Below are 27,392 nucleotides of genomic sequence, written 5' to 3'. Positions count from 1 at the left end.
GACATAGTCCTTGCACATATTCTTTAAAGGTACTTGAACCCAAAGCTACTCCTTGCGCTTGTGCATAGTTGTGCACGGAACTAAACTGTCATGTTCCAAATTGTACACAAGTGCACGTATTGATGCAGGAGAACACTGGAACTACCACCAGTATACCCACTGTGAGCTGGGTCTATAGACACAGCAGATATGTAGTGATGGGGGATTTTTTGCCGTTTCGCTTCGCCGAAAAATTTGCGAATTTCGCCCGAAATTCGCGAAACGGCAAAAAATTCGCGAAACGGCACCGGCGTCTCGTTTTTGACGCCGGCGGGTTTTTGACGCAAATTTTCGCGGGTGTTTCGGGAATTTATTCGCTGGCGGCGAATCGCGCAAATTCGCAGCGAATTTGTGCCTGGCGAATAAATTCGCCCATCACTACAGATATGTGCCTGAGAATTGGGCGCAGGTGCCATTTTGACAGCAAGCTTTTCATAATATAGTTTTTAATGGTTACATAAGCAATGGCACTGGAGTAAGGGTAACATAAATTAGTGTCTTACAATAAGCTTCTGTATTGGCCACTATCAGTGATGGAATGACCATTGCCACCCTTGTTGTTTTTACTGTACTTCACTTCACTGACATGTTTACAATATTTATGAAAATGGAAATGTAAGACACTAATTTATGTTACCCTTACTCCAGTGCCATTGCTTATGTAACCATTAAAAACTATATTATGAAAAGAAGCCAGTGGTTTCTGCATAAGAGCTTATTAATAATCAGTTTAAGAATCTCGTTTTCTGCTTTGAAATCACGGGCACCATCGTCTTTCTTCGGTCTTTTTTGGAAGATTCGGTGCATGTGCAGTTGGAGTAAATTTCCAGTCCCGTACCACTGTGCATGTGCCGAAAGTCACAAAAATTTGCAAACAAATTTCGGAAATTTACTGCGCATGCACCGAAAAATGCCGTCAAGACACAAAGATTACCGGAGAAGAAGAAGATGGCTGCCGTGAACTCCGAGGCCAGAATCTGCACGGAGTGGTGAGTAAAAAATTAGGGGCATTAGCCCGGGGGAGGGCAGGTAGGCTGGGGGGAGGAGGGTCTACCCAGGGTAGGGGGAGGGGTTTTTTTTATTACAGGTTGAATTCTCCTTTAATTCCCCTCCATAAGTTACCCTCCCATTTAGTCTGAAATCTTTTTTCAACCTAATTTACTATGTTACTATGTTAAACCATTTGCTTATTTGCCATTTGCTACACTTAAATAATAAAAAGGGATCTTGTTGTGGTTAGTCTGGGAAAAGGTATGGGGTGTCTCAGGCAGTTTCCCCCTATATAGTTGGACACCTAAGTGTTCCTTTGATCTACCAAGCCAGCTATGTCTCCCTTCCTGGGTCGACTATAATTTGATCTAGTTTATTGTTGCCCAGTAGGTGGCAGCCTTTAAAAGTATAAAAGGGTAGAGCACAATGTGCTCAGGGGATATCCTGGGACCTCACCTCTAGTGCAGGGTATTCAGTGGCTGAGTTGAGGACCAGGTAGGGTGCCAAGATACAAGACCCCAGACTGAGGATCCCTACCCACAGTGCTCTACTCTCAGGGAGTAGTTGCCTCAGGAGTGTGGTCACTTACTCTTTGCCTATTTTACCTCTGGGAGGATCTGTCACTATTGCATTTGAATTTACACCAAAGAAGTGATTACTGACTGCACTTATATTTTTGTTCACCGTAAATAAACAAGTTATTGTCGCAAAGAAATCCCTGTGACTGGAATCCATGCTGCCCAGAGGAGCACTCAAGGTAACAGGAGTTGCCCGGGTACAAGTGGGTCTGTGGTACAACACAAGCAGCATAATCCTGTCCACACACTATGAAAACACACAACTCAGGCCCACCTACCAGTGTGCTACATAAATATATGTATAGAAAGATCATTCAATTGGAACAACACTCTTTAAAAGGTGAAAAAAGTCCAAAATGTGTCCCTTTTTCCCCAGGTGGGACCGGAACACTGGATTAAGATGTGTCTCACCATGGACTTTTTTCACCTATAGAGAGTGTTGATACTGTACAATCGTATGATAAACAATTAATTTTTGGTCACCTCGTGAAATCGTTGTGGATTGAGTGTTGCCATATTGGATGAAATATATATATATATATACAGTATATACAGGTATGGGACATGTTATCCAGAATGCTCGGGACCAGGGTTTTCCAGATAAGGTAAGGTAATCTGGATCTTCAAAGTAGAAAATCATGTAAACATGAAATAAACCCAATAGGCTGGTTTTGCTTCCAATAAGGATTAATTATATCTTAGTTGCGATCAAGTACAAGCTACTGTTTTATTATTCATACAATACTTTTGCGGCGTGCACTCAACAGATCAGTAGAGAGCGTTTACTGTTTGATTATTACAGAAAAAAGAAAAACATTTTTATTGATTATAATGGAGTCTATGGGAGACAGCCTTTCGAAGCCTAATATTGAGCTTTCTGGATAATGGGTTTCCGGATAAGTATTTGCAAACTTGAATATTTGATCAACAATATCTCATTGTGATCTAACCATGATAATTCCCAGGAACAGGATTTCTCAATTTTAATACATGCCAGTTCTTTGTATAATCATCTGGTTTTGTCGCACACTTTGGTCATCAAATCTCCTTGGCTGATGGTGAGAGCAGTATGTACAGGTCCTCATACTGAGTTCTTCCACTTGTTGTTTCAGTTGGAATATCTCTGAGCTGTGCATTATCATTAAATCTTCAATCTGTTGTTCCAGTTTGGCTAACTCTGATTGATGTTTCTTCTTCAGTGTGAATATTTCTATGGAATGTTCCTTCTTAACCTCTTCTAACTGTTTCAAGTAGGCTGCCTCTCTGGATGAATGCTTTAACATTGAATCTATCTTTTGGCAAGAAACATTGTTCATAGGTGCCGCGGCTGATTCTAACTGCCGGGAAATGTGATCAGAGAAATGTGCTGTGGGTACAGGAGATGAGGAGATACAACATTCCACTTTGTTCAAAGGAAATTGAGTAGAATCGCCACCATCTTGGGAAACAATAGATACGTTTTTTTTTTTAAGTTTTTATTTTTGCATTTTCAAAACAAAACATACAGACACAGACATGAAAATAATAAGAAGACATACATATCGGAAGCAGAACCAGCAGTCAGAATACCGTCACATATTCAATACAATCCTAGTGCGTCTCTTCATACTCCAACCAAGCTCCCCAAATGCCCTCGAACTTCTTGGGGCATCCCCTTGCGACATAAACCAGTTTCTGGTAAGGGAGGATATTATTAACCTGTCTCCTCCAGAAGGTAACGGTCGGGGGGTCCACTGATTTCCAGTGTAAGAGGATAGATTTTTTAGCATAATATAAAAGCTGTAGGTAGCATAGTTTAACTACAGATTTCAAACGCCCAGGAGACAGACTAAGGGGGTTCTAAAACTTGGGACATCCAAGACTAGAGAGATGTGCTGCAGAACCCCTTCCCAGAACCCCTGAATCCTCGGGCAATCCCAGAATACATACATAACAGTGCCTACCTCCTGGCTGCATTTATTGCATTGGTCCGAGACCATAGGATATATTTTCGCTAGTCTACACGGTGTAAGGTATACTCTGTTTAGAAACTTGGTTTGGATATACCTGTCTCTAACTGATATGGTGATATCTGGGACCTGCTTCAGTGCATCAATCCACATCTCCTCCTCCAGGCCTGGAATATCCCTAGCCCATTTATCCCTTATCTTGGTTAGAGGATCCGGGCCAGCCTGTTCTAGTATGACATAGAACCGGGAAGTAGGTTTCCGTAGGTCCTCCTTTCTCAGATAGACCTCTAAAGTAGTCTCAACCATTGCAATGGGATTAGGGAATTGGGTGGTAAAGGCATGCCTGAGCTGGAGGTATCGGAAAAACATGGAGTGTGGTAAGTGGTAAGTGCCTTGGAGGCTCTGGAACTGCTGCAATTCCCCATTTACTACAATATCGTTCAAGGTTTTAACCCCAACAATAGATAAGTTTGACATAATTATTTTTAGATAAAGCGTTATTGAGCTGAGTCACCTTGTTTTCTTCCATAATTTAAGGGGAACTATAGTGAAAATGAAAATTCAATACAAGCTTCATCATACTGAAATAAGAAACTTTCTAAATACAATCAATGAAACATTATGTATGATTTCTGAAATAATCAAGTTTATCTTCACTCTTAGCATCTGTTCATTCTTGCAGGAGTTTGGTTTCAGATTTTCATTGACAGTTAGATCCAATATATCTTTTAGCGAGGAACTACTTTTTTTAACAGATGTGTTAGAGCTCACTCAAATTACATAGAATGAAAAAGACTGTAGAGCCTTTCAGTGTGAATAAATTTAGTTTTTATTAAAGCACTACATGTTTTGAACCACACAGTTCCTTCCTTTGGTGAAAATTACTTTTTTATTTTTGTAATTTGCACCAGAGGAAGGACCTGTGTGATCCGAAACATGTAGTGCTTTAATAAAAACTACATTTATTCAAACTTGAAGGCTCTCCAGTCTTTTTCACTCTATATGATACGGATGTGGAGATGGCTACTCTACTAAACTGTTGAAGAGCCTGACTAGAAAGTCTTTTGGAGGATCGTTGGGGAAATAATCAGGTATATTGTATTCACTCAAATAATTGACTCCAGCACAAACAAAATATAAAACAATAATTGATTTTGGCACGAATCCTGCATGTAGAGAGACAGAATTTCTGCTGATTTTAAAAGTGTGCACTCTAATATATCTTCTAGGCAAAAGGAGTCCCCCCCCAAAGACTGCATTGGACCTAACTGTCATTCAAAATCAGACTCCCAACTCTTACATGAAGACAGAATGAATAGAAACATGTACTGAGTGTGAAAATTATCTTAATTTTTTCAGAAAGGGGTCAGAATTTGTAATTGATTATATTTATAAAGTTTCAAATTTTATTATGAAGAAGCTTGTATTAAATTTAAATTTTCCCAATAGCTCCCCCTTTAACAATGCAGTATATTTGCAAGTTCATAGTATGGGTCACTTTAAGGGGCAGATTTATCGAGGGTGGAAGTGAATTCGAGGGAATTTTCGAAGTCAAAAAATGTGAAATTCGAAGTAATTTTTTGGATACTTCGACCATCGAATAGGATACTACGACTTCAAATCGAAGTAAAATCGTTTGAATATTCGACCATTCGATAATCTAAGTACTGTCTCTTTAAAAAACTTCAACACTTCGCCAAATTAAACCTGCCGATGTGCTATGTTAGCCTATGGGGACCTTCTAGAGCATTTTTCTACGTTTTTGGAATTCAAAGTAAAATCGTTCGATCGACCTCTGAAATCCTTCGAATCGTTCCATTCGCAGGATTTAATCGTTCGATCGAACGATTTCACTTCGACTGCAGGATACCCAAAAAACGTTGACTTATATTGATATTCGAAGTCGAAGTATTTCAATTTGATGGTCGAATTTCGAAGTATTTTTAACTTCGAAATTCGACCCTTGATAAATCTGCCCCCAAAAGAAGACTTTACTCTTTCAGTCCTGTCATATTAAAGTATAACTGCAAGTTGTATTGTTATAATGTAGAAAATAAGACACAGTTTTCTATTCTGACATATTTTTTATGAAGTTTCGGCTTATCTAATGCTATGTAATAAACTTACGGCTGGTCTCCAAGGTTTTTTTGAGTGCCTCCAGTTGATTCCGTACAGTGTGAGATGTATAATTTCCCACCTTTGTTTCTGTTTCACTGAAGAGGAGAAGTTCTTGGGAATATCGCCCAATGCTTGGCTGTTCACAGAGTATATTTCTCTTCTCCTGAAAACTGCTATCTTTCAAGTCATCAATAACCACAATAACTTTCTTCTTGCCTACAAGCCCATTAAAGAAAAATATTCATAAATATTACAGATATTTAGTTGGTAGGAAACTTGGTTTTTAATTCTCAATATTAAAATATGTAGGAAAAATTAAAACATCAAACAAGTGGCCTATTAATTAAAATTTGAGGGTTTTTTCTGCAATTCAAGAAAATCTAGGAGAAATTTTTCATCTTGCATTCATTCATCTTGAAAAATTTTTTCCGTATAAGTCAATGGGAGAAGTATTTTCAACATTCAAGTTATTTTTTTTAACAGTCAAATTTATAAAAATAACGGATCAGGTCGAGAATGAACACATCAGAGTATTTCTAATCAAGAAAAAAATTGCAATACCACCAAAAATCCAGCTTTAAGTTTAATCACAATTTTTTACTGCAAAAGAATTTTGATAAAACTTTTTTAAAACTAGTTGGAATTTAATCATTTATTCCATGAATTGTTATAATCTGCCCTAATGTCTGCTACTTAGTCATTTTTTAAAAAGAATAATGGTTGATATAGCGGTAACAATTATGACAATATGGCATTATGCAAGTTGAGCCTACAACATAAATCCCATAAGCCAAGTAGATCAATTATCACAATTCCAAGGGAACGTCAAGTGACAATAAGAAAATGTTAATTGGGTGATATTTACTACTGTGTCAGACCTCAGAGATGCACTAATAATAGTCCAGCCAAATTTTCCATTGCAATTTAAAGGAAAAACAATACACCCAAACAATGTAGGTCTCTATAAAAATGTATTGCATAAAACAACCATGCTTCTTCTAAATAAACCATTTTTTTATAAAAAAAATATACTATTGAGTAGTACTGTATGTGCCATGGGGAAATCCTAAATAGAAAATTACCATTTTAAGTATTATGGGCCACCCCACATTAGGTCACACGAGCCAATTACTGGACAAAGTTCTGTTTTTTACTCTCACATTTCATCTTAAAGGGATACTGTCATGGGAAAACATGTTTTTTTCAAAACGCACCAGTTAATAGTGCCGCTCCAGCAGAATTCTGCGCTGAAATCCATTTTTCAAAAGAGCAAACAGATTTTTTTATATTCAATTTTGAAATCTGACATGGGGCTATACATATTGTAAGTTTCCCAGCTGCCCCTGGTCATGTGACGTGTGCTCTGATAAACTTCAGTCACTCTTTACTGCTGTACTGCAAGTTGGAGTGATATCACCCCCCAGCAGCCAAACAAAAGAACAATGGGAAAGTAACCAGATAACAGCTCCCTAACACAAGATAACAGCTGCCTGGTAGATCTAAGAACAACACTCAATCGTAAAAGCCAAGTCCCACTGAGACACATTCAGTTACATTAAGGAGGAGAAATAACAGCCTTTCAAAAAGTCACATGACTGGGGGCAGATGGGAAACTGACAATATGTATAGCCCCATGTCAGATTTCAAAATTAAATATCAAAAAAACTGTTTGCTCTTTTGAGAATTGGATTTCAGTGCAGAATTCTGCTGGAGCAGCACTATTAACTGATGCGTTTTCCCATGCCAGTGTTTTGGTGTCTTCTATATCTCTGTAAACTATTTGATAGAGGTCTAATCACCAATAGCAACCAATCAGCATTTAGTTTTTACTAGTCACCTGTGTAACAGCATACATTATTGTTCACTTAGACCTGGACAACGTTTGCACCTTTTAAAATACCCCACTTAGGGTCCAATATCTAGTCTGGTGATCAGATAAAATATTTTCAGCATATTTAAAGCTGTGTTAAATAAATTGGACCTTCTGAGATTTTTTATACACTCGGCAAAGCACATACAGAAATGCAGGTTGGTTAATCTGTAATGTGCAACCTTGAAAAATATTGTACAAAAGCAATTCCCATTGAATTACAATGTGCATGTGATTCCTTCAGTGGTTGGACAATACTTAGCAGAGACTCACCAAAGCGCTGAGATAAGGTCTCCAGGTGTTTATCATACAAGGAGTCAGGCACATCGGTGAGGCTTACACGTCCATAGTTGAGTGAATGATACAGAATGGCAAATGTGCAGTTACTAATATCAGATAAAAATTGTGAATAGCTGTTCGATATTTCTACAGCATGGACCTCCTTCACTAGGCCCCCAAAGTCTTCACTTCTCAGCAGGGCCACAAGCCATTTAAAATCACTTTTTGCACACCTAGAGAAGACCCTGACTGAATGACTGTGGCCAGATGGAAAGTCCATCTTTGGATTCTTCCTGCTGAATTGTTCCACCTCACCAGCATCAAACTGCAACATTCACAAAAGAGAATATTCCAGATTAGCTCTTTCAAAAACAGTCATGGGAGCTTTATTTTAGGTAAAGCAAGAATTCTTAATTCAGCATGCAAATAATAAAACAGATGCAGCCAGGCTTCCCCTCTTCATAGGACTTTCTACAGTAGCTCTGGTATTGCCTTGGCCAGCATAGGAATTCCTTTGTACCTACCTGATTCTGTTTTCTGGCTTTCAACCCATTTACACCAAGTTATACATATTGGTCCAAATTGTACAGTTGTAAGATCCCTTGTTCCATTAATCCCATCGTTATATAGTGATCACCATAATGGAGGGGACATGCTACAGCTTATTGTACAGACAAAGATGTATATTTGGTACACAAGGCCAAGCTTAGGTGGGCTTCAAAAATAAACACCAGCTCTTCATTAGGCATGCTGATTAAATGAACACTTGAGGAACCAAATCTGCAAATGTTCCCAGAGAAAACTATCATATCAGAGATATAACTTGTCTCCTAAAGATTTTGACACACCATTGGAAAAAAAAGTACAGCAGGACAGGAACAGGGACAAGAGTTAAAGAGGTGTGAGAACATGCTTGCCCTATGACCTAAAGAGGACCCACAGGTTTATAAAATTAAGTCTTTCTGGATAACAGTCCCGTAGCTGTACACTTTAAAAAAAAAATGTTTTTGTTTACAAAATAAAATTGATCCCTCCTTCCCTATAGTGACTATATTTCTCCAGATGAAACTGAATGGCCATCATTCTCTAGAGTAACAACTGTAGCCCGTGAGAACAATAGAAACCATTCATATTTTTCAAGAATAGAAACATATGGCCTGAATCTCCTATAGGCCATACGTAAGATAAGAGGTTGCAGGTAGGTATCAGATGTTCATTTTGCAACTCTAGTCCAGCAACTATACTGTAGGTCTCCTTACTAGGGGATTACCCTCTTGTATCTCTGGCAGGTGGTGGAAAAAGGAGACTATCATTGTATCTGGAATTTAAAACCCCTTTACTGCATTATCATATACATTATCTTTTAGTTCATTTCCCCCCACTTCAGAGAGTACTCCTACATTCCTTTTGTAGGGTCTCTGTAAAGTTTTTGGTAGGCATCATCTGACAGTTGGCCTTCTGGTGGTAATCCATCACCACCAGTAGGCCACCCTTATCTGCCCATCGTATAACCATAGACTTATCTTTTTGTAATGAAAGAAGGGCTTTTTTTTTAAGTATTATTCAAATTTGACTTGATTTCTGTGCTTAGTTCTATTTTGTTATGATAAAATATATTTTTTCACTATATGTTGAAAAACATGTATAATGCTTCCTCTACATTTCCTGGATAGAAGCAACTTTTAGATTAAAATCATTCTGACTTTTGCCTGTTTTACTAAAGGCTTTTTCATACAAACAAAAAAGCTTTTTTTTGTTTGTTCTCCTGTGTGGCATTGGCTTCCTAAGCTGATTGTCTGGGCCTTGAGCACCCGGACCTCAACAGAAAATGTGGTAAGCAATCACATAAATGACTTTTGTATTTGTCTGTGACTTAGAGTAGAGTAGAGTTTCTAATATGGACATTGTCTGCATCTCTTGGAAACCTGTTAAATTTAATGATATTAAACTTTAATTTTTGGGTGTTACTGTTCCTTTAATAAGCAAAGTTCATGCAAGTGCGGCCTTACTAAAATGGAAGCGAATGATATGTATATTGATGCCAATCATTAAAGGTATTTGCATTGCTTGCACTTACAATATGGATTCCTGCAGCTTAGTTTCCATCAAGTGCAAGGTTCTGTATTATTACAAGAAGCCATCTTTAAAAATTACCGTATCTTAAAATGGACTCTATATGGGATGGTCTTCTTGTAACAGATTTCCGGAAAAGGGATCCCATACCTGAACTATTATTTCAATATATAAACAGTATTTTCCATTTCCAGGTTTCTCCTTAAGTACTGTACTAATATCATGTGTCCTTGCTAGCCAATCACATGACTGATCAATATCATGACTATATTATATCATCGCTCTTATTAACACTTCATAGAATTTCCATACTTACGGAGTTTATATGAGTGTAGCGAGCTATAGAATCACCCAGTGAAGAAATTGAGGTTCCTTCGAACAGGCCTTTAGGAGGAAAAGTAACACAAAACAAATACATTGTAAGTCTGTAGCAATATCATTGAAGGTATTTAGTAGTTTGAGTAATAATTGAGGTTTCCTAAACATTAAGGGGGGTTATTTATCAAAGGTCAAATGTTAGAGTTTTTTTTATACCTCGAATGAACTCGAAACAACTCGAATAGTATTTTATTAAAGAAATAACTCGGATGTGAAAAACCCAATTCTGTGAGTTCAAGTCCCGAAACCCGAAAACTCAAGTTAATCGAGTTTTCCACAGGACAAAACTCGAATCACTTGAATTATTTGAGTTTTTGGGAAAAACTCTCGTTAAAAAACTCCAACATCATGCAGGCTGTTAACCTTTTCAAATGGTTCAAGGGACCACTGCCATTGACTCCTACAGGAACTCAACAGGTTTTATAGATGGTGTATTTTTGGATTCAAGCTATTTCCATGGTCAGGGTATAAGAAATTGTAAGAAATTTGAGGTTTCTAAAAACGAAAATATGAGTTTTGACCAAAAAATACAATACACATACTTTTGTGGAAAACACAACTCGAACCTTAATAAATCTGTCCCTTAATAATGTAGTGAAATTCTGTATTCATGTTATAGCTAAGTTATGACTCTGTTTCGCCTCTCACTCTGCTATGCAGCCAGGATACCCTCTTAAAGGAGAACTAAAGCCTAACTAAAGAAGTAGCTAGAAATGTTGTACATTATGTTTTGTGCTTCTGTATAAACCCAAGGCAACCACAGCCCTTTAGCAGTAAAGATCTGAGTCTCCAAAGATGCCCCAGTAGCTCCCCATCTTCTTTTCTGCTGATTCACTGATTCACATGCTCTGTGCTGCTGTCACTTACTGAGCTTAGGGATCCACTCACAATATACAGTACACATAGAATAGAAATGTCACAATATAAGTCTGATTAGTAATTAATACAGATAATTACTACATGGCAGCACAGAAACCAGTGCAATTAGCATCAGAATTTAATAATCAGCAAACCTGTAGCATCAGCTTATATTACAGCCAGGGAAGCTCATTTTCTGCTGGATAATTAGTGACGAGCCCTAAGCTTAGCTTCTCAACAGCCAATCAGAGCCCACTGAGCATGTGAGTGTCACAGACACTTTCCAAGATGGTGACCCCCTGTGACAAGTTTGAAGTCCTGGATCATTGCTGCTATTGACAAGCTCAAACTTTAGCCTCGTGCAATAAGTTCACTATATAAAATATAGCATTTTTAGTCATATTCATTTTTAGGGTTTAGTTCTCCTTTAACAACTTCAACAAACCCAGTTATACATGTGGCCATCATTGTTTTCTGTGACAGAGGTTCAGTGCCCTTTGTCTAATTCCATTTTCTACTGTTACTGGGTATCTAGAAGTTATCCAGAAAGTACAGTCTTGATGCAAGAGTGTCAACAGAGGAGGGCCCGTATGTAACAGACAGATGATAAAGGGTGTTGGTATTTAAAGAACATCAAATGGAGGTGCTGATCAGAGGTCGATTTCTTGTTAGATCTCATCAGAGTAGCACAAGACTTCTGATTCTCTGTCTACTATAGGTATAGACTGCCTTATATTATCATATTATAGAAAGATCTTACGACCAGTATTTGTACACCCAAGAGCAAATAATAAAAAAGTATATTACCTCTTTTGAAAAATTCCGATAATGAAGCATTGTGGGCCTTAAATGCCCTTTCCTTACTGTCATTTGGAATAAGTAAAATAAGAGAGATGGTGGGAGTTGAACTCAGGATTCTCTGATTTTCTTTCAGGTTAAATTGACTCACATCGTCCAACACAACCATGACGTTCTCCTTGCCTGTGTGACAAGTGAAATGAGAAAGTAAATACACTATGGGTTTTTGTTTGGTTTTTTTTGCCAAACTCCGAATGCAAAAATCCTGAAAAAGTTGTGATTTTTTTTTATAAAATTGGCCTTTTAAAAAATCACAAATTTTTTGGAATTTATTAAACCCCGAGGATGGAAAAGTCCAAATCAGAAAATCCAGCATCTCAGACCTGTCCAGGTTGCATATAAGTCAATGGGAGACGTCCCAATGAGTTTTCGGGTGAAAAATCCAAAAAAAATTTGAAAATCTGTTTTTTTTTTCCCGCAAAGCAAATTTTCGGGAAAAGTGTAATAATAAATAAGCGTAAAAACCCTGAGCGGATTAGATCGGAGTTTGTAGCACAAAATGTTGAGACAAAATTGGACTTTGATAAATAACCCCCAATGTGTATTGGAAAGGAACTGCTCAGACAAATAATATGTTGAGGAAACAATAATTCTGTAAAAATGTTTTCTCAAACCAAAATGAATTTGAAAATAGACCAGAGAGTGCTGTTACCTAGACAACTGGACATGTGGTTAAGTTCCTCCTTGTTTAGAACTTTGACCATATTGTGTATGTTGGTCTGTCTATTTTTCAGGCTGTGGTATAAGATACCAATAGAACATGTCTGCACATTCTTCTTCCACTGGTTTGAATTAGTGACTGGAATATACTGCACCCTTGACACGAGCTCAGAGAAATCTGAATTAAGCAGGTTCATCAACCACTGAAGGTTATGCTTAGGACATCTGGAGATGATCCCTACATGCTGCCGTACTCTATAAGGAAATAAAGAAATGCTCAGATTAGAAAACCCTTGCACTGCCCACAATGACTTGCTCCAGTGAGTAGCCAATGCCTAATTCCACTCTGAAGCAAGGATTTGGAGCAAGGATTTTGGATATCAATGGCCATTAAAACCAAGGTGCCTTCCAGGATGTATGGATGGAATTATGTCTAGACTTGGGGGATTCTCCAAAGAATCATAAGATAACTTAGATAACTCAGGAAGAACTATGACCTTTACGGCATTCGATTGCTGCTGTACCTGTGGTCCTGTGGACTACCTATTGGCTGCAATGGCAAGTAAGGTGACTAGGTATTAAATTAGAACCCCTGGAACTTACTGGTAGAAATTAAAATATCTAGTGCACCGTAGCCCTACTTGTGTCTATGTGGAACGCATGGGTAATCTTGTGTTTCTGAGACTACTCTTAATATACAGTAACTTGGTGCTTTGTCCTGACTCAAAAAGAAAAACGTAGATTTCGTAGGAGCTTTGAAATGCAACCACAATTCCGAACGTTTATATACACGTATGGGATCCGTTATCCAGAATGCTTGGGACCTGGGGTTTTCCGGATAACAGATTTTTCCGTAATTTGGCACTGCATATCTTGTCTACTAGAAAATCATGTAAACATTAAATAAACCCAATAGGCTGGTTTTGCCTCCAGTAAGGAGTAATTATATCTTAGTTGGGATCAAGTACATGGAATTGTTTTATTATTACAGAGAAAAAGGAAATCATTTTTAAAAATGTGGATTATTTGGATAAAGTGGAGCCTATGGGAGACAGCCTTTCTATAATTCAGAGCCTTTTGGATAACGGGTTTCTGGATAGGAGATCTTTCTGTAATTTGGATCTCTATACCTTAAGTCTACTAGAAAATCATGTAAACATTAAATAAACCCAATAGGCTGGTTTTGCCTCCAATAAGGATTAATTATATCTTAGTTGGGATCAAGTACAAGCTCCTGTTTTATTATTACACAGAAAAAGGAAATCATTTTTAATAATTTGGATTATTTGGATAATATGGGGTCTATGAGAGACAGCTTTTCCATAATTAGGAGCTTTGTGGATAACGGGTTTCCAGATAATGGATTCCATACCTGTACTGTTTTGGGAGATTAAAAAATATTATGAATTGTTAGCATAGCCACCTATGCAAACATGGTGTGTTCTGCCTGAGCATAACAATGAATTCAGGTTTTGATTGGCAAGCATTGTAAGAGTCTTGGAAACAGAACAAACAACAAAGCTCTTGTATTTGTATTAAATAAATTGCACATAGCAACTGTATGGAACCGCTCATCTCTATGCAACAATATAACATGTACAATGTGCGAAATCCGTTGCAGCGTATTCCGAGTATCAGTCCATTGTTGATATTAAACATCTCTCCTTAGCCCAAAGGTCTGAAGTTTTAGGGCTAGCCCTTCTGGAAGCCTGAATTGGGATCAGGAGAAGATTTGTGCTTATATGTAAATGCTAAAATGTTTCAATCCTCTGGAAGCAATGTATTAATGAATCTATGACTTGAGATGTTGGCATAGAGGGTTACACCCCAAAAGCTAATAAAGTATGATAATCTTGGTTTGGTCTGTATGTAGTCTTCATTTATATTATACATTTATATTACTGCCATTATACAACCAAGATAACCACCTTGCATACCTCTCTTTTCATATTGTTCTAGTAAATATGATTGTGCCCAGCTCTCTCCGCTGTTCTCACATATGGATTCATATATTTCTATACTCTCTGCGGTTAGGATTTTCTAACATCAGTGGTGTAACTACCAGGGGAGAAGGAATTGTACCTAGAAACACATGCGCTCAGGGCCAACCAAAGACCACATCACAAAAGTTTTTTTTTTACCATCGAGTGCTTCCAGAAAATGTTTGTCTGGAGGGAAAGGGATCTGGAACAAGGATAGTTACTGACTTAACACATCACACTGTATACTTATTGTACATCTCAGACTCTGCACCTACATTTTAGAGTTGTTCACTCTAACCAAATCTACCAGCTCTTTAGCTCCTCTATACTTGACATTATAGATACTTACAGTCTTAGACCCCAGAACCCCCTGAGGTTAGAATGATTGAATATATAGAGTGTCTTACCTCTCTTGTGCACAGCTCATGTTTTTCTGCTGCCAGGGGCCTCCAAGATGTTTCTAGTTTGCTTGTTTTTGTACCTGCTCTTTTCTTTCTCCCTCTCTTTCCTCCGGTCTCCTATAGACTGTGATGCTTGGATTGCTGCACTTTCACTTTCATTCTTATTAACCGTTGCTACAGTAGCTGTTGTTGCTAGAGTGTCAGTTTAACATAGTTGAGACTCTTTGGGCTGGTACCTTATTGCAGAGGGTAAGTGCTCTTCTAGATAATAAACATTTAAAAGGTGCTTTGATCTACCTGTACACATTTTAAAACTTTGTGAGGCAGTGGACTCTAAAGTTTAATAACATGAATTAAATTACTGAACTAGACCTTTCAGGAATAAGTACCTATAGTAACAGTGGGATAATAGTCTCTGGGAAGGGAGTGTGACTGTGGGATAGCAGGTATAGTAGGGAGAGATGGTGCCTATAGTAACAGTGGGATAATAGTCTCTGGGAAGGGAGTGTGACTGTGGGAAAGCAGGTATAGTAGGAAGAGATGGTGCCTATAATAACAGTGGATAATAGTCTCTGGGAAGGGAGTGTGACTGTGGGATAACAGGTATAGTAGGGAGAGATGGTGCCTATAGTAACAGTGGGATAATAGTCTCTGGGAAGGGAGTGTGACTGTGGGATAGCAGGTATAGTAGGGAGAGATGGTGCCTATAGTAACAGTGGATAATAGTCTCTGGGAAGGGAGTGTGACTGTGGGATAGCAGGTATAGTAGGGAGAGATGGTGCCTATAGTAACAGTGGATAATAGTCTCTGGGAAGGGAGTGTGACTGTGGGATAGCAGGTATAGTAGGGAGAGATGGTGCCTATAGTAACAGTGGGATAATAGTCTCTGGGAAGGGAGTGTGACTGTAACTTAATATAACAGTTGGCACCCTAAATCTAGAACCGATGCCAAGCACCCTGGTCTCAGCTCGTGCTTCTGCCTGTAGCAGCCGCCTTTGGTCTCGGGAGGAGTCCTCAGCTGCCACCAGGTCTTAAAACGAGAGGTGCAAGGCGAAGGGGTTCTAGACAGGCAGAGGGGCTCAACTGTAAAGCAAAGTCTTTGGGCAGAAGGTCGTAGTACAAGGCGTTAGGCAATAGAGTAGTCAGAACAGGCCGGGTCACGGCAGGCAGAGAATAAACGTAGTCAGGCAGGCAAGGGTCAAACCAGGAAGTCAATCAGAGGGGCTAAGCAGCATCAAAGTCGGTAATCAGGCAAGGGTCAGGATTCAGAAGTCAGGGTCAGGATTCAGAAGTCAGGATCGTCAAATAGCCAGGCAGGGGTCACAACAGGAATCAAGCAGGTTCAAACAGAATAGCACAACGCTCAAATAGCACCAGGAACAAACTCCTATAACGGCGTCATCACGCCAGCGCCTATAATTAAAGAACAGGCACACGGCACGCGCCCTAGAGATCCAGCGCCATTGAAAAATTTCGGCGCTGCGGGCATCCCCGCCAAGGGGGCACTAGGCATCCCTGCCGTCCCCCCACTAGACTACCAGGGTTAGTTGTCACATTACCCCCCCCCCTCTAGGGGAGGCCACTGGACCCCCTGGTCTCTCAGGAAACTTACGATGAAATTGCTTCCTGAGACGATAAGCCCTAACATCACCAACATGAGCCCAAGAATTCTCCTCAGGGCCGTAGCCCTTCCAATGAACAAGGTATTGTAACTTACCCCACACAAGGTGAGAGTCAAGGAGTTTTTGGATTTCAAATTCAGGCTGACCTTCTACCAACACTGGGGGAGGCAAAGACTGTTGGTGCACCTGTGTAGCTGGTTTCAGGAGAGACACATGAAAGGAATTAGAAATTTTGAAGTTATCAGGAAGTTTGAGACGAACAGATGAAGGATTAATTATTTCAATGATGGGATATGGACCAATAAACCTGGGCCCCAACTTGAGGGAAGTGACCTTTAACTTAATATTTTTTGTAGACAACCATACAGAGTCTCCTACCTGATATTTGGGTGCCTCTCTACGAGACCTATCAGCTTCTTTTTTCTGAGCGGCTGTAGCTGTAGAAAGAGAGTCGTGCACCCCAGACCAAATTTTTGCAAACTGTTTGACAGAAGCATTAACAGAGGGTAAAGGGGACTATGAATCAGAAAAAGATTATGCTTTGGGATATAAACCATTAACAATAAAGAATGGCGATTCACCAGTTGAAGAATGAGTTGCATTATTGTAAGCAAATTCTGCCCAGGGTAATAGTTCAGCCCATGAGGACTGGTTGTCAGAAGCGTAACACCTCAAAAATTGTTCAATGGACTCAACCTGAGTAACACCTCCTGCACGTGTTTACAGTGATCACTTAAATTGGAAGAAAAGATCAGGATATCATCTAGATAGACCACTACGAATAACCCCAGCAGGCCCCGGAAGATGTCATTGACAAATTCCTGAAACACTGCGGGGGCGTTACAAAGACCAAACGGCATTACTAAATATTCATAGTGGCCGTCCCTGGGGTTAAAGACCATCTTCCACTCATCTCCTTCCCTGATACGGATGAGGTTATAAGCACCTCTAAGATCAAGCTTGGAATACATTTTGGCATTTTTAACCTGGTCAAATAGTTCGGAAATCAGAGGACGGGGGTAACAATTTTTTATGGTGATCTTGTTAAGACCCCTGTAGCCTATACACAGGCGAAGACCACCATCTTTCTTGCTGACAAAAAGAATCCAGCACCGGCAGGGGAACTAGAGGATCTGATAAAACCTCTTTCAAGGTGTTCACTGATATATGGGCTTCAGGCAATGAGAGAGGATAAGTTCTCCCTCGAGGGGGAGAAGACACAGGGATGAGGTCAATTGGGCAGTCATACTGCCTATGTGTGGGTAAGGTCTCTGCAGCTTTCTTGGAAAAAACATCAGTAAATTCGGCATATGCCGCAGGTAAACCTTCAAGGGATGCAACCACCATTACCTGAGGAATGCAAGGACCCTCACATTTTAAACTCCATTGTAAAACCTTCCCAATTACCCAGTAAATATGTGGGTTATGTGTTTGGGCCCAAATTTGGGGATCACCCTGTAATAGGGTCATTACAAACCTGACTTTTTCTTTGCCAGTAGCGAAAGATTGAGGAAAGAAGCTGAGGTATAATTTGCATGCCTCCTGGAACACAAAAAATTTTGATCTATCCCCATTAAATTTTTTGGGGAAAATTTTTTGGGTTCATGGGTTTTTGATACGTTAGCCATCATGGCAGAAGAACCCACAGGAACGGCCATAGGAGGGGTGACTACTGGAGCTGGAGACTGTAAGGAAGTATCCAGTCGGCGGGTCGGATTATGGAAGCCTTGCATCAAATAATCTTGCTTCCACTCGTGGTCTTCCAAGCGCTGTAGCAGAGTAGCGAGGAGCGCTTCTGTAGTGGAAGGAGTAGCGGCAATAGTGGCGTGACCTTCTTCGTCCGTGGCTTGTTATAATGTAACGGTTGGCACCATAAATCTAGAACCGATGCCAAGCACCCTGGTCTCGGCTTTTGCTTCTGCCTGTAGCAGCCGCCTTTGGCCTCGGGAGGAGTCCTCAGCTACTCAGATTCCGGCAGGTCTTAAAACGAGAGGTGCAAGGCGAGGGGTTCTAGACAGGAAGAGGGGCTCAACTGTAAAGCAAAGTCTTTGAGGGGTTAAGCAGAATCATAGTCGGTAATCAGGCAAGGGTCAGGATTCAGAAGTCAGGATCGTCAAATAGCCAGGCAGGGGTCACAACAGGAATCAAACAGGTTCAAACAGAATAGCACAAAGCTCAAATAGCACCAGTAACAAACTCCTATAACGGGCAGTGTGGAAATGAAAAATTTACCGCGCTGGCGTCATCACGGCGTCATCATGCCAGCGCACCTGCGTCTATAATTAAAGAAGAGGCACGCGGCGCGTGCCCTAGAGAACCGGCGCCATTGAAGAATTTCGGCGCAGCGGGCATCCCTGCTGTCCCCCCACTAGACTACCAGGGTGAGTTGTCACACTTAACTCAAGTTTTCCGGTTTCAGGACTCAAACTCACAGAACTGTTTTTTTCCCAATGAAGTTTTTACTTAAAATAACATTCGAGTTCATTCAAGGTAAAAAAAAAAAAACCTCTTAACACTTGACCTTTGATAAATAACCCCCAATATGTAACATCAAAAAATAAAAGAGAGAGAGAGAGAGCACTTGAAAGAGCAGCCAAGACAGATAGATAAACTTTGTTAATATAAAAAATAATAATAATAAATGTAAGAATAAAATATATTTTATTATAAGATTTAGTAGACATTATACTAAAATAGTACAGGTGATAGTACTTATCTTTTAGATCTAAAAAAAGATCCAAGCCAGACTTGCCTTTGCCACCTCAGACCAGGCGAAGTGCAATAGAGTTCTTAAAAAAATAGTTGATAATTTTTCCCAAAAAACACTGGCGTCTTTTCCTTTTTACAGGGTGATAGGCTGCAAAAGATCGTAACTTGTTTTTGGGGTAACCGGCTTCCCCCCTACATTTCCTAAAATATGGCACCTAAACTATACACTGGGCTCATGTGTAGGGCAATAAAACAACTTTATTCTATTTTATTAAGGTTCCCTGGACTTGTGTAAAGTAATGTAGTTACTGCAACATATACGTCCATTGTATTTTAATTTCCCGCCGTATGCAAATTAGCCAACGCTAGCGCAACTTCACTTAACTTGCTGCGGTAACGCTAGCGTAAACTTTGCCAGCTTTCAGCGCCCTGGTCGCAACTTTGTATTTTAGTGAATTAGCGTTGTCCTGAGGAATCTACGCCTGGGGAAGTGTTGTGATGTGAGCGAAGCCGTCGCTGGCGCATTTTCTGAGGTTAGTCAATTTGCCCCAATGAGAGGCAGCCATAGGGCAAGTGGCAAGTACAGAGCCCTTTGTGGCCTGCACCTGTTATTTCTCTGTAACTTGTGTGTTTGGATGATGTGTAAGTTAAGGGATGGGTAAGGGTACCAACATGCCACCTGCCTACCCCTTATGAATACAGTAATGCCAAATACCAACACTGCTGTATTTATGGGGTAAACTCAGCTCGTTCCACTCCATTCTGAGGATGAACATGGCTAGATATAACTATTTTTAATTCATATATTTAGCCCTGACTCTTCCTGTTTCCTGTGCTTGTATTGGGTAATGCTGGGCTCTACAATAACAGGGTTAACATTGGCCAGGTTCTGTAGAAGTCAATTAGATTTATAGAAGCCATTTAGATCTAGAAGTCAACCAGATGTTTTTCTCCTGTTTATTTTTATAGTACTAGTCCATTAACATCTTTATTGGTTGCTGATGGATACAAGGTGTAGGCACTTTGCTCTGTTTCTACAAAATCCCCATAGTTTCTCTCTCTTTCGGGAATGACAGTGATAAATGTGAAAGCACGGGCAGTAAATGAAATATACTTGTTTTCTCCATTTCCATAACTCAGCACTTTCAGATCTGCTCTTTATGCCGTGTCCCAATCAATTTAATCAAATGTTTTATATTGGCAAATTTGCCTTTTCCCCATAAACTCTATGCCATAGAACAAACTTACGTCAGTGCATGAATTAGATAAGGCTGATTTAGTAAAGAAAATGAGTTGGGTTTACAGGGGTAGAAGTCTACTGTTAGAATGTTATAATCATATCATGCACAGTACTGTATATTTTTTTTCGAGTAGCTTAGTTTATCCTATATTTTGTATAATATGCCTTTGCTAATTTGAGAAGAGTCTCCTTGTTCTTTATCCGTTCCAGCTTTGGTTCCTTGGGTCTGTCCATACAGAATTTGACATTTTCCAAAGCATAGTTGATAATATTTAAGAAACTTGAATGTCTCTCCTGAATGGGATCCTTTTCAGTGTAGTTCTCCACTTCCATCACTGACTCTGCTCCCATAATCTCAAACGTTTGTTTCCATCGCGTTATTGTTTCCACGTCAAACTCTCTTGTGAAGGTGAGGACAACAGTGGGCACAAAGCCTTACAAACAAGAGAAAAAAACAAAGATTAAATACATGTAAGTGGGCAGAAACCCTTATGTAACAGGAGTTCAGTGAATAGTGCTGAACATAGTTTTAGCAGTTATGTAATAAAGTACCTGCTCTGAACTGTATTCATCTTTGTGTAATGTCCCACTTCAAGGATCATTTATTATTCCCTTGGGCAGAAATGCAATACCATTAAAGGCTGCGAGACTGCCTATGTACCGTCCCCTGCCTTCCCAGGTGAATATACTGCTGCAACACAGTCAGCTTTATATTCATTTTTTATATTTTATATCTCATTTGTTTTTAATTATTAAAAAAAATCTATGGCTTTTGTTATTTCTTGAACTAAACAGGGAAACCAAACTTGTACCATATTTGATCCTTGGAGGGTGGATAATTAGATTGCCAGTATATAACCCATATCTTTACCCTTTGCTGTGACTGTTTTGTTAGCAGGAGTCTATTGTGCTATGGGAATGTAATTATTAGTGATGGGCAATTTGTCCCGTCACATTTTTTGCAAAACGGCGAAAAATTTGCAAAACACATTCAAGTCAATGGGCATCAAAATTATTTTGACGCGCATCAATAAAGACACCCCGCGACAATTGTTATACATGTGCCTATTTTGGCCGACGTTCGTCCGAATAATTTTGACACGCAACAATATTTATGTGAGCAACTATTCTGACGCGCGCCAATTTTTTTTTGACGCATCAAATTTTTCGCCGGCAAATTTTCACTGCAATTTCACAAAATGTATTTGCCCATCGCTAGTAATTATCTACATCGCAAGGACCAAACATAAACTAGCTTTAATTTCCTTCTTTACCCTGTTTAGCTTAAGAAATAACAAAAAATAGAGATTGAGAGTGCCCCTTAGTACTTCTGCACTTCTGCTCAGGGGAATAATAAATAACCCCTTGTGTGTGACATAGCCCTAACAAAAATACAGTTCAGAGCAGCCACTTCATTTCAGCTTTTAACAGTAATAGTGGTAGGATGGACATGAGAGAAATATTAATTGGTACAAGGCACAGTGGGCAATTATGTGGCTGCAGGAGACCCCTTTTGATCAGATGTTTATTACAGGGCAAATGGTATTGTGTGTTTGTGAGTTACATATTTGTGTAACCATAACTGAAAAAATTACATACATGTACCAGTAGGCTCACGCCATGCCCACATGATGCCAAAGTCATTACAAATTCAACATGTCCACAGTTTACATTGTTTGCACCTAGCATTACATGCAAATATTAGTGAGGAAATAGAGCATATACTACAGTAAGAAAATAATAAATTTATAAATGTGTAGAGTACTTACAATTAGTTTCCACATTTAGTATGCATTTCCCTACAGTTTGGCCACTGAAGGGCCCCTTAGATTATACAGGAGCTAGACTTCTCTTCCTGAGTCAAAGCATGACCCCTAGTTTCCCAAATTTAGCCACTAGATGGCATTGTGTGATCATATATAAACTGATCACACGTGCTCAGTGTCCATTTGTTAGATCCCTTTCCTGAGCAGACAGGAAGGGTGAAGTGAAACCTAGACAGGTCAGGTCTAGTAAGCATAGGCTTAATAGATCATTATAGCAGTGATGGATAATCAAAGCTATTTATCTGAGCAACAAAGGCTCCACCAAGAAGTGTTGAGTGGGATTAGGATCCCAGGTACCAACAGCCTAGAAGTAGGGACTAAGTGTCAGAGCTAGGGTCTATAGAGTGTTACCCAGGAGCTCCACTTAGGGTAATGGCAGAAACCAGAGAGTGCCTCTGTTTACGCTGAATATTCAAACTCGTACTCTGCTGGGATTTATACTGACCATTAGTGCTTGGGAGTGTATCCAGGAATGTTCCTGTTTTGTGTTGAAATCTAAAGTTGCAGTTGCACTACACCCTGCCTCCACACCAGAATCTCATTCGGAGCAGATTTATGGTAAAGCTCAGGAGAAAAGGTGCCGTTTTTATTTTACTATGGCCATACAAATGTATATATTACAAAAGGAGTAGGTATGCTCTTTCTTTTTATTTACGTTTTGCAAACTGGATCATTGGACACTCCCTGAAATTGAATGAATGATGATCAGTGTTCACTGTTAGTGGAGTACTGCAGGGCTCTGTACTAGGTCCCTTGCTTTTCAACTTGTTTATTAATGACCTGGAGGTGGGCATTGAAAGTACTGTTTCTATTTTTGCAGATGATACTAAATTGTGCAGAACTATAGGTTCCATGCAGGATGCTGCCACTTTGCAGAGTGATTTGTCTAAGTTGGGAAACTGGGCAGCAAACTGGAAAATGAGGTTCAATGTTGATAAATGCAGGTTATGCACTTTGGCAAAAATAGTATAAATGTTGGGAGTTTCTTTAATTGAGAAGGATCTGGGGCTTTTTGTAGATAACAAATTGTCACATTCTGGGCAGTGTCATTCTGTGGCTACTAAAGCAAATAAAGTTCTGTCTTGTATAAAAAAGGGCATTAACTCAAGGGATGAAAACATAATTCTGCCTCTTTATAGGTCCCTGGTGAGGCCTCATCTGGAGTATGGGGGCAGTTTTGGACTCCAGTCCTTAAGAGGGATATAAATGAGCTGGAGAGAGTGCAGAGACTAAGTGCAACTAAATTGGTTAGAGGGAGGGAGGAGTTAAATTATGAGGGGAGACTGTCAAGGTTGGGGTTGTTTTCTCTGGAAAAAAGGAGCTTGTGAGGGGACATGATTAGACTTTACAAGTACATTAGAGGACATTATAGACAAATATCAGGGGACCTTTTTACCCATAAAGTGGATCACGTACCAGAGGCCTCCCCTTCAGACTAGAAGAAAAGAACTTTCATTTGAAGCAACGTAGGGGGTTCTTCACAGTCAGGACAGTGAGGTTGTGGAATGCACTGCCGGGTGATGTTGTGATGCTGATTCAGTTAATGACTATAAGAGGGACTTGGATGATTTCTTGGTAGGGATGCACCGAATCCACTTTTTTGGATTCGGCCGAACCCCCGAATCCTTCAGGAAGTATTCGGCCGAATACCGAACCGAATCCGAACCCTAATTTGCATATGCAAATTAGGGGTGGGAAGGGGAAAACATTTTTACTTCCTTGTTTTCTGACAAAAAGTCACGCAATTTCCCTCCCCGCCCCTAATTTGCATATGCAAATTAGGATTCGGTTCGGCTGGGCAGAAGGATTCGGCCGAATCCGAATCTTGCTGAAAAAGGCCGAATCCTGGCCGAATCCCGAACCGAATCCTGGATTCAGTGCATCCCTATTTCTTGGACAGACATAATATCAAAGGCTATTGTGATACTAAACTCTATAGTTAGTATAGGTATGGGTATATAGAATTTAATTAAAAGTAGGGAGGGGTGTGTGTATGGGGCTGGGTTTTCATTTGGAGGGGTTGAACTTGATGGACTTTGTCTTTTTTCAACCCGATTTAACTATGTAACATATAACTATGTAACTATTTAAATATGTAACTATGTACCTGTTATGTCTTTGCAGGTTTGAAGGAACGATTTTAAGGAGAGTTTCTCTTGGTCCAATAATCCCTTCTGTGCACTGAAACAAAATTAACATTTTATGAAAACATTTAAGTATCCAGTGCTTGAAATGTTTGAGATTCTTGTGGGGTCGGTGTTATGGCTCTTCTAAGCCATTTATGCTTCCTACAATGTTTGACTATTAAAGGCAGTTGTCTAACTGGTAGCTCAGGGGCCCCATTTAAATTATGGAAAGCCCTTCACTCCTGTTATATTTCCCTTATCCCATTTGTGTATAATTGTGGCATAATTGTGGCTTGGCCATGTTGTAATAGTAAGAATAAATACTTTTACCTATGGGCCCATCTGAGGTCTTTAGACAAAATATAAAAGTTACATGCAAGACCTGGGTTGGGGTACTTACCATTAATATTATTGCAAAATATCATGCAGCTACATTCATGGACTCCTTACGGCAAAAATGAATATTGTTGGAGATCTGAACAATTTGCAGGCAAAGGCTAGACCCTCTTGTAGGTCCAAATGCTTTTGATGGAAGAGTTTGGGGCCCAGGTTTAATAACAGTAATTATTTATAATCCTTTGGTCATCATCCTATATATTTCGAAATATCATAAAAAGAACCATTTACCTGTAAACAAATATTGGAACTACAATATCTGTGTCATTTGGATGCAGTTCAGCTTCCTCCAGTCTGGAAAGGTAATCACTGAAGTTCTCTTTCCTTTCAACCTTCTCATTGATTGGAAAGAAATTACCTGTGGTGGAATTATTATAAATATATTGCTGTAAAGATATCACAGCCATAAAACAGAAATGTGATGTATAATGGTTACAGCACAAAATCTTTTGAAAACTGATACTGGGTACAAGTATGGGACCGGTTATCCAGAATCCTCGGGACTTGGGGTTTTCCGGATAAAGGATCTTTCCATAATTTGTATCTCCATACCTTGTTTACTAGAAAATCATATAAACATTAAATAAAGCCAATAGGCTGGTTTTGCTTCCAATAAGGATTAATTCTATCTTATTTGGGATAAAGTACAAGCTACTATTTTATTACAGGGAAAAAGAAAATCATTTTAAAGAATTTGAGTTATTTGATTATAATGGAGTCGATGGGAGGCTGCCTTCTGGTAATTTGGAGCTTTCTGGATAGTGGGTTTCTGGATAACGGATCCTATACCAGTACTAGTGAAGACAGTTCTAGGGATGACCGCACACACTGTCTGGTAATTGATTAGTATCGGGTGCTGTGCTGTAGTTGAACAATGCGCAGGAACAGAGAGTAGCACGCACACCGATTCGGTGTAGCATGATACCCTATCCATATACACACACAGACAGACACACGAGTACTCTGCACTCAACCCATTATCAATATATATAAGACAGAGACATTTTGTACATACTGCTACTGAAAAATGCCTTACCCTTTAAACAACACAAGGATAGTTTGTCCATATATTGCAATATATTTAAGCTGAACAACTACGTCAAAGTCATCCCATATCTGGCCAGTCCTACGCTCAATTTCATCTGATTCATTAAGAATTCTATTGCTTCATTATACATTTTACAAAGGGACTGAGTTTTACCTGCAACTTACTTGCTGCTTTCAAAGTAAAACTCCCAAACTTGGCTGCCCTTTTATAAGACACCAGTGGGATCACCTGACTATAGTTGGGAAGGGTGGAGCTACAACATGGAGCTGGTCACTGCTCCTGTATAAACTATAACAAACAAGGGAAAGTTGTGCTCACCACTAATTTTTAAAACCATTAGGCGGGGGTGCAATGATTTTATATATATATATATAAGTTTCCTCCCTGTGTGTTCTTATATATATTGTAAGACAGAGCTGAACTTCTTTTAGGCGCTTTATAAATAAAGGTATACATACATATAAAATTACACATATTGGTAAATAATATTTGCAGCACCTCACTTACCCAGCTGAGCAAAGATCTCCAGCATCTCCATGTGGTCCAGTTTTGTACAGCCTTTGTTGTCCACAATGGTGAGTGTGGGGGTCAGCTGATACGCTGTCCTCTCCATTGTGACACAGCCATCGTTTGCTTCTGCCTTAGCATGTATCTCATACTTTCCTCCATTAATAGCAAACATACAGGAGTTGATAAAGGCAGACTTGCCATGTCCTGTGTATCCAAAGAGCTGTAGGAGAACCCTCTTGTAGCCCTGGTCCCCCTGCTTACAGTCTTTTAGCCTGAATTTCTTAACACATTCTCTGAGCTGTTTTTCATCCATTTCCAATCTACGTTCTGATGGTTCTTCTGTGTTGTGTTCACTTTCACTTTTAATACTTCATCTATTTCCTTGTTTGAAATACTCGTTTGACCAGACTCAGCCCTGATTGCTGAAAACAAACAGCTTTAGAGAAAACTAATTCAGGAAGGGAGGAGGGAATCTTTTTTTCACAGGTGCAAATATGGATAATGTCCAGGTCCTTTAAAACTAAGAAAAAAAAATAGCACTGCCACCAACGGATGTGTTTCTTAATATAAAAATATCTGAGTTTCACTTCAAGCCGATTGAATATTTGCTAAAGGTACAGTATGTACAAAGAGATAACATACAGTAATAGTTTGCAGATTTGCATATGGTCACAAAGCAGCAGAGAATTTATGATTCCTAAAGGGCCAATTCTGACCTCAAGTGAAGTGGGCAAAGTGCAATTTTGAGCGCAATTCATTATATTTTTCAATCCAGATGGCAGTATTTTATTCTCACAGTGTGATTGTGCAAGTAGGAGTAGTATATGATTCATTTGTGCCTGAATCAGATACAATGGAGCTAAACATTTTCAGATGTTTTAA

At 39.4% G+C, this 27,392-nt stretch overlaps 2 protein-coding genes across 2 annotated transcripts; both read right to left on the bottom strand.

Moving 5' to 3' along the window:
* Nucleotides 1-2,581: 2,581 nt before the first annotated feature.
* LOC121398003 lies at nucleotides 2,582-18,901 on the bottom strand. The gene is made up of 8 exons (XM_041576327.1): nucleotides 18,888-18,901; nucleotides 18,133-18,197; nucleotides 16,751-16,849; nucleotides 11,940-12,113; nucleotides 10,213-10,280; nucleotides 7,818-8,148; nucleotides 5,684-5,890; nucleotides 2,582-3,045 (listed from the first exon to the last, which is right to left on the bottom strand). Exons 1-8 carry the CDS (start codon nucleotides 18,899-18,901, stop codon nucleotides 2,591-2,593), a joined length of 1,413 nt encoding a protein of 470 aa, XP_041432261.1. The 3' UTR covers nucleotides 2,582-2,590.
* A 773-nt stretch (nucleotides 18,902-19,674) lies between these two features.
* On the bottom strand, nucleotides 19,675-26,950 carry LOC108701973. Its single transcript, XM_018236985.2, has 4 exons — nucleotides 26,508-26,950; nucleotides 25,184-25,310; nucleotides 24,538-24,611; nucleotides 19,675-21,038 (listed from the first exon to the last, which is right to left on the bottom strand). The coding sequence occupies exons 1-4, from the start codon at nucleotides 26,821-26,823 to the stop codon at nucleotides 20,740-20,742; spliced, it is 816 nt and encodes a 271-aa protein (XP_018092474.1). The 5' UTR covers nucleotides 26,824-26,950; the 3' UTR covers nucleotides 19,675-20,739.
* Between the last annotated feature and the right edge of the window lie 442 nt (nucleotides 26,951-27,392).

The sequence above is a fragment of the Xenopus laevis genome, chromosome 9_10L, assembly GCF_017654675.1.
Source record: "Xenopus laevis strain J_2021 chromosome 9_10L, Xenopus_laevis_v10.1, whole genome shotgun sequence".
NCBI lineage: Eukaryota > Metazoa > Chordata > Amphibia > Anura > Pipidae > Xenopus > Xenopus laevis.
This window is presented reverse-complemented; position numbering and strand designations above follow the sequence as displayed.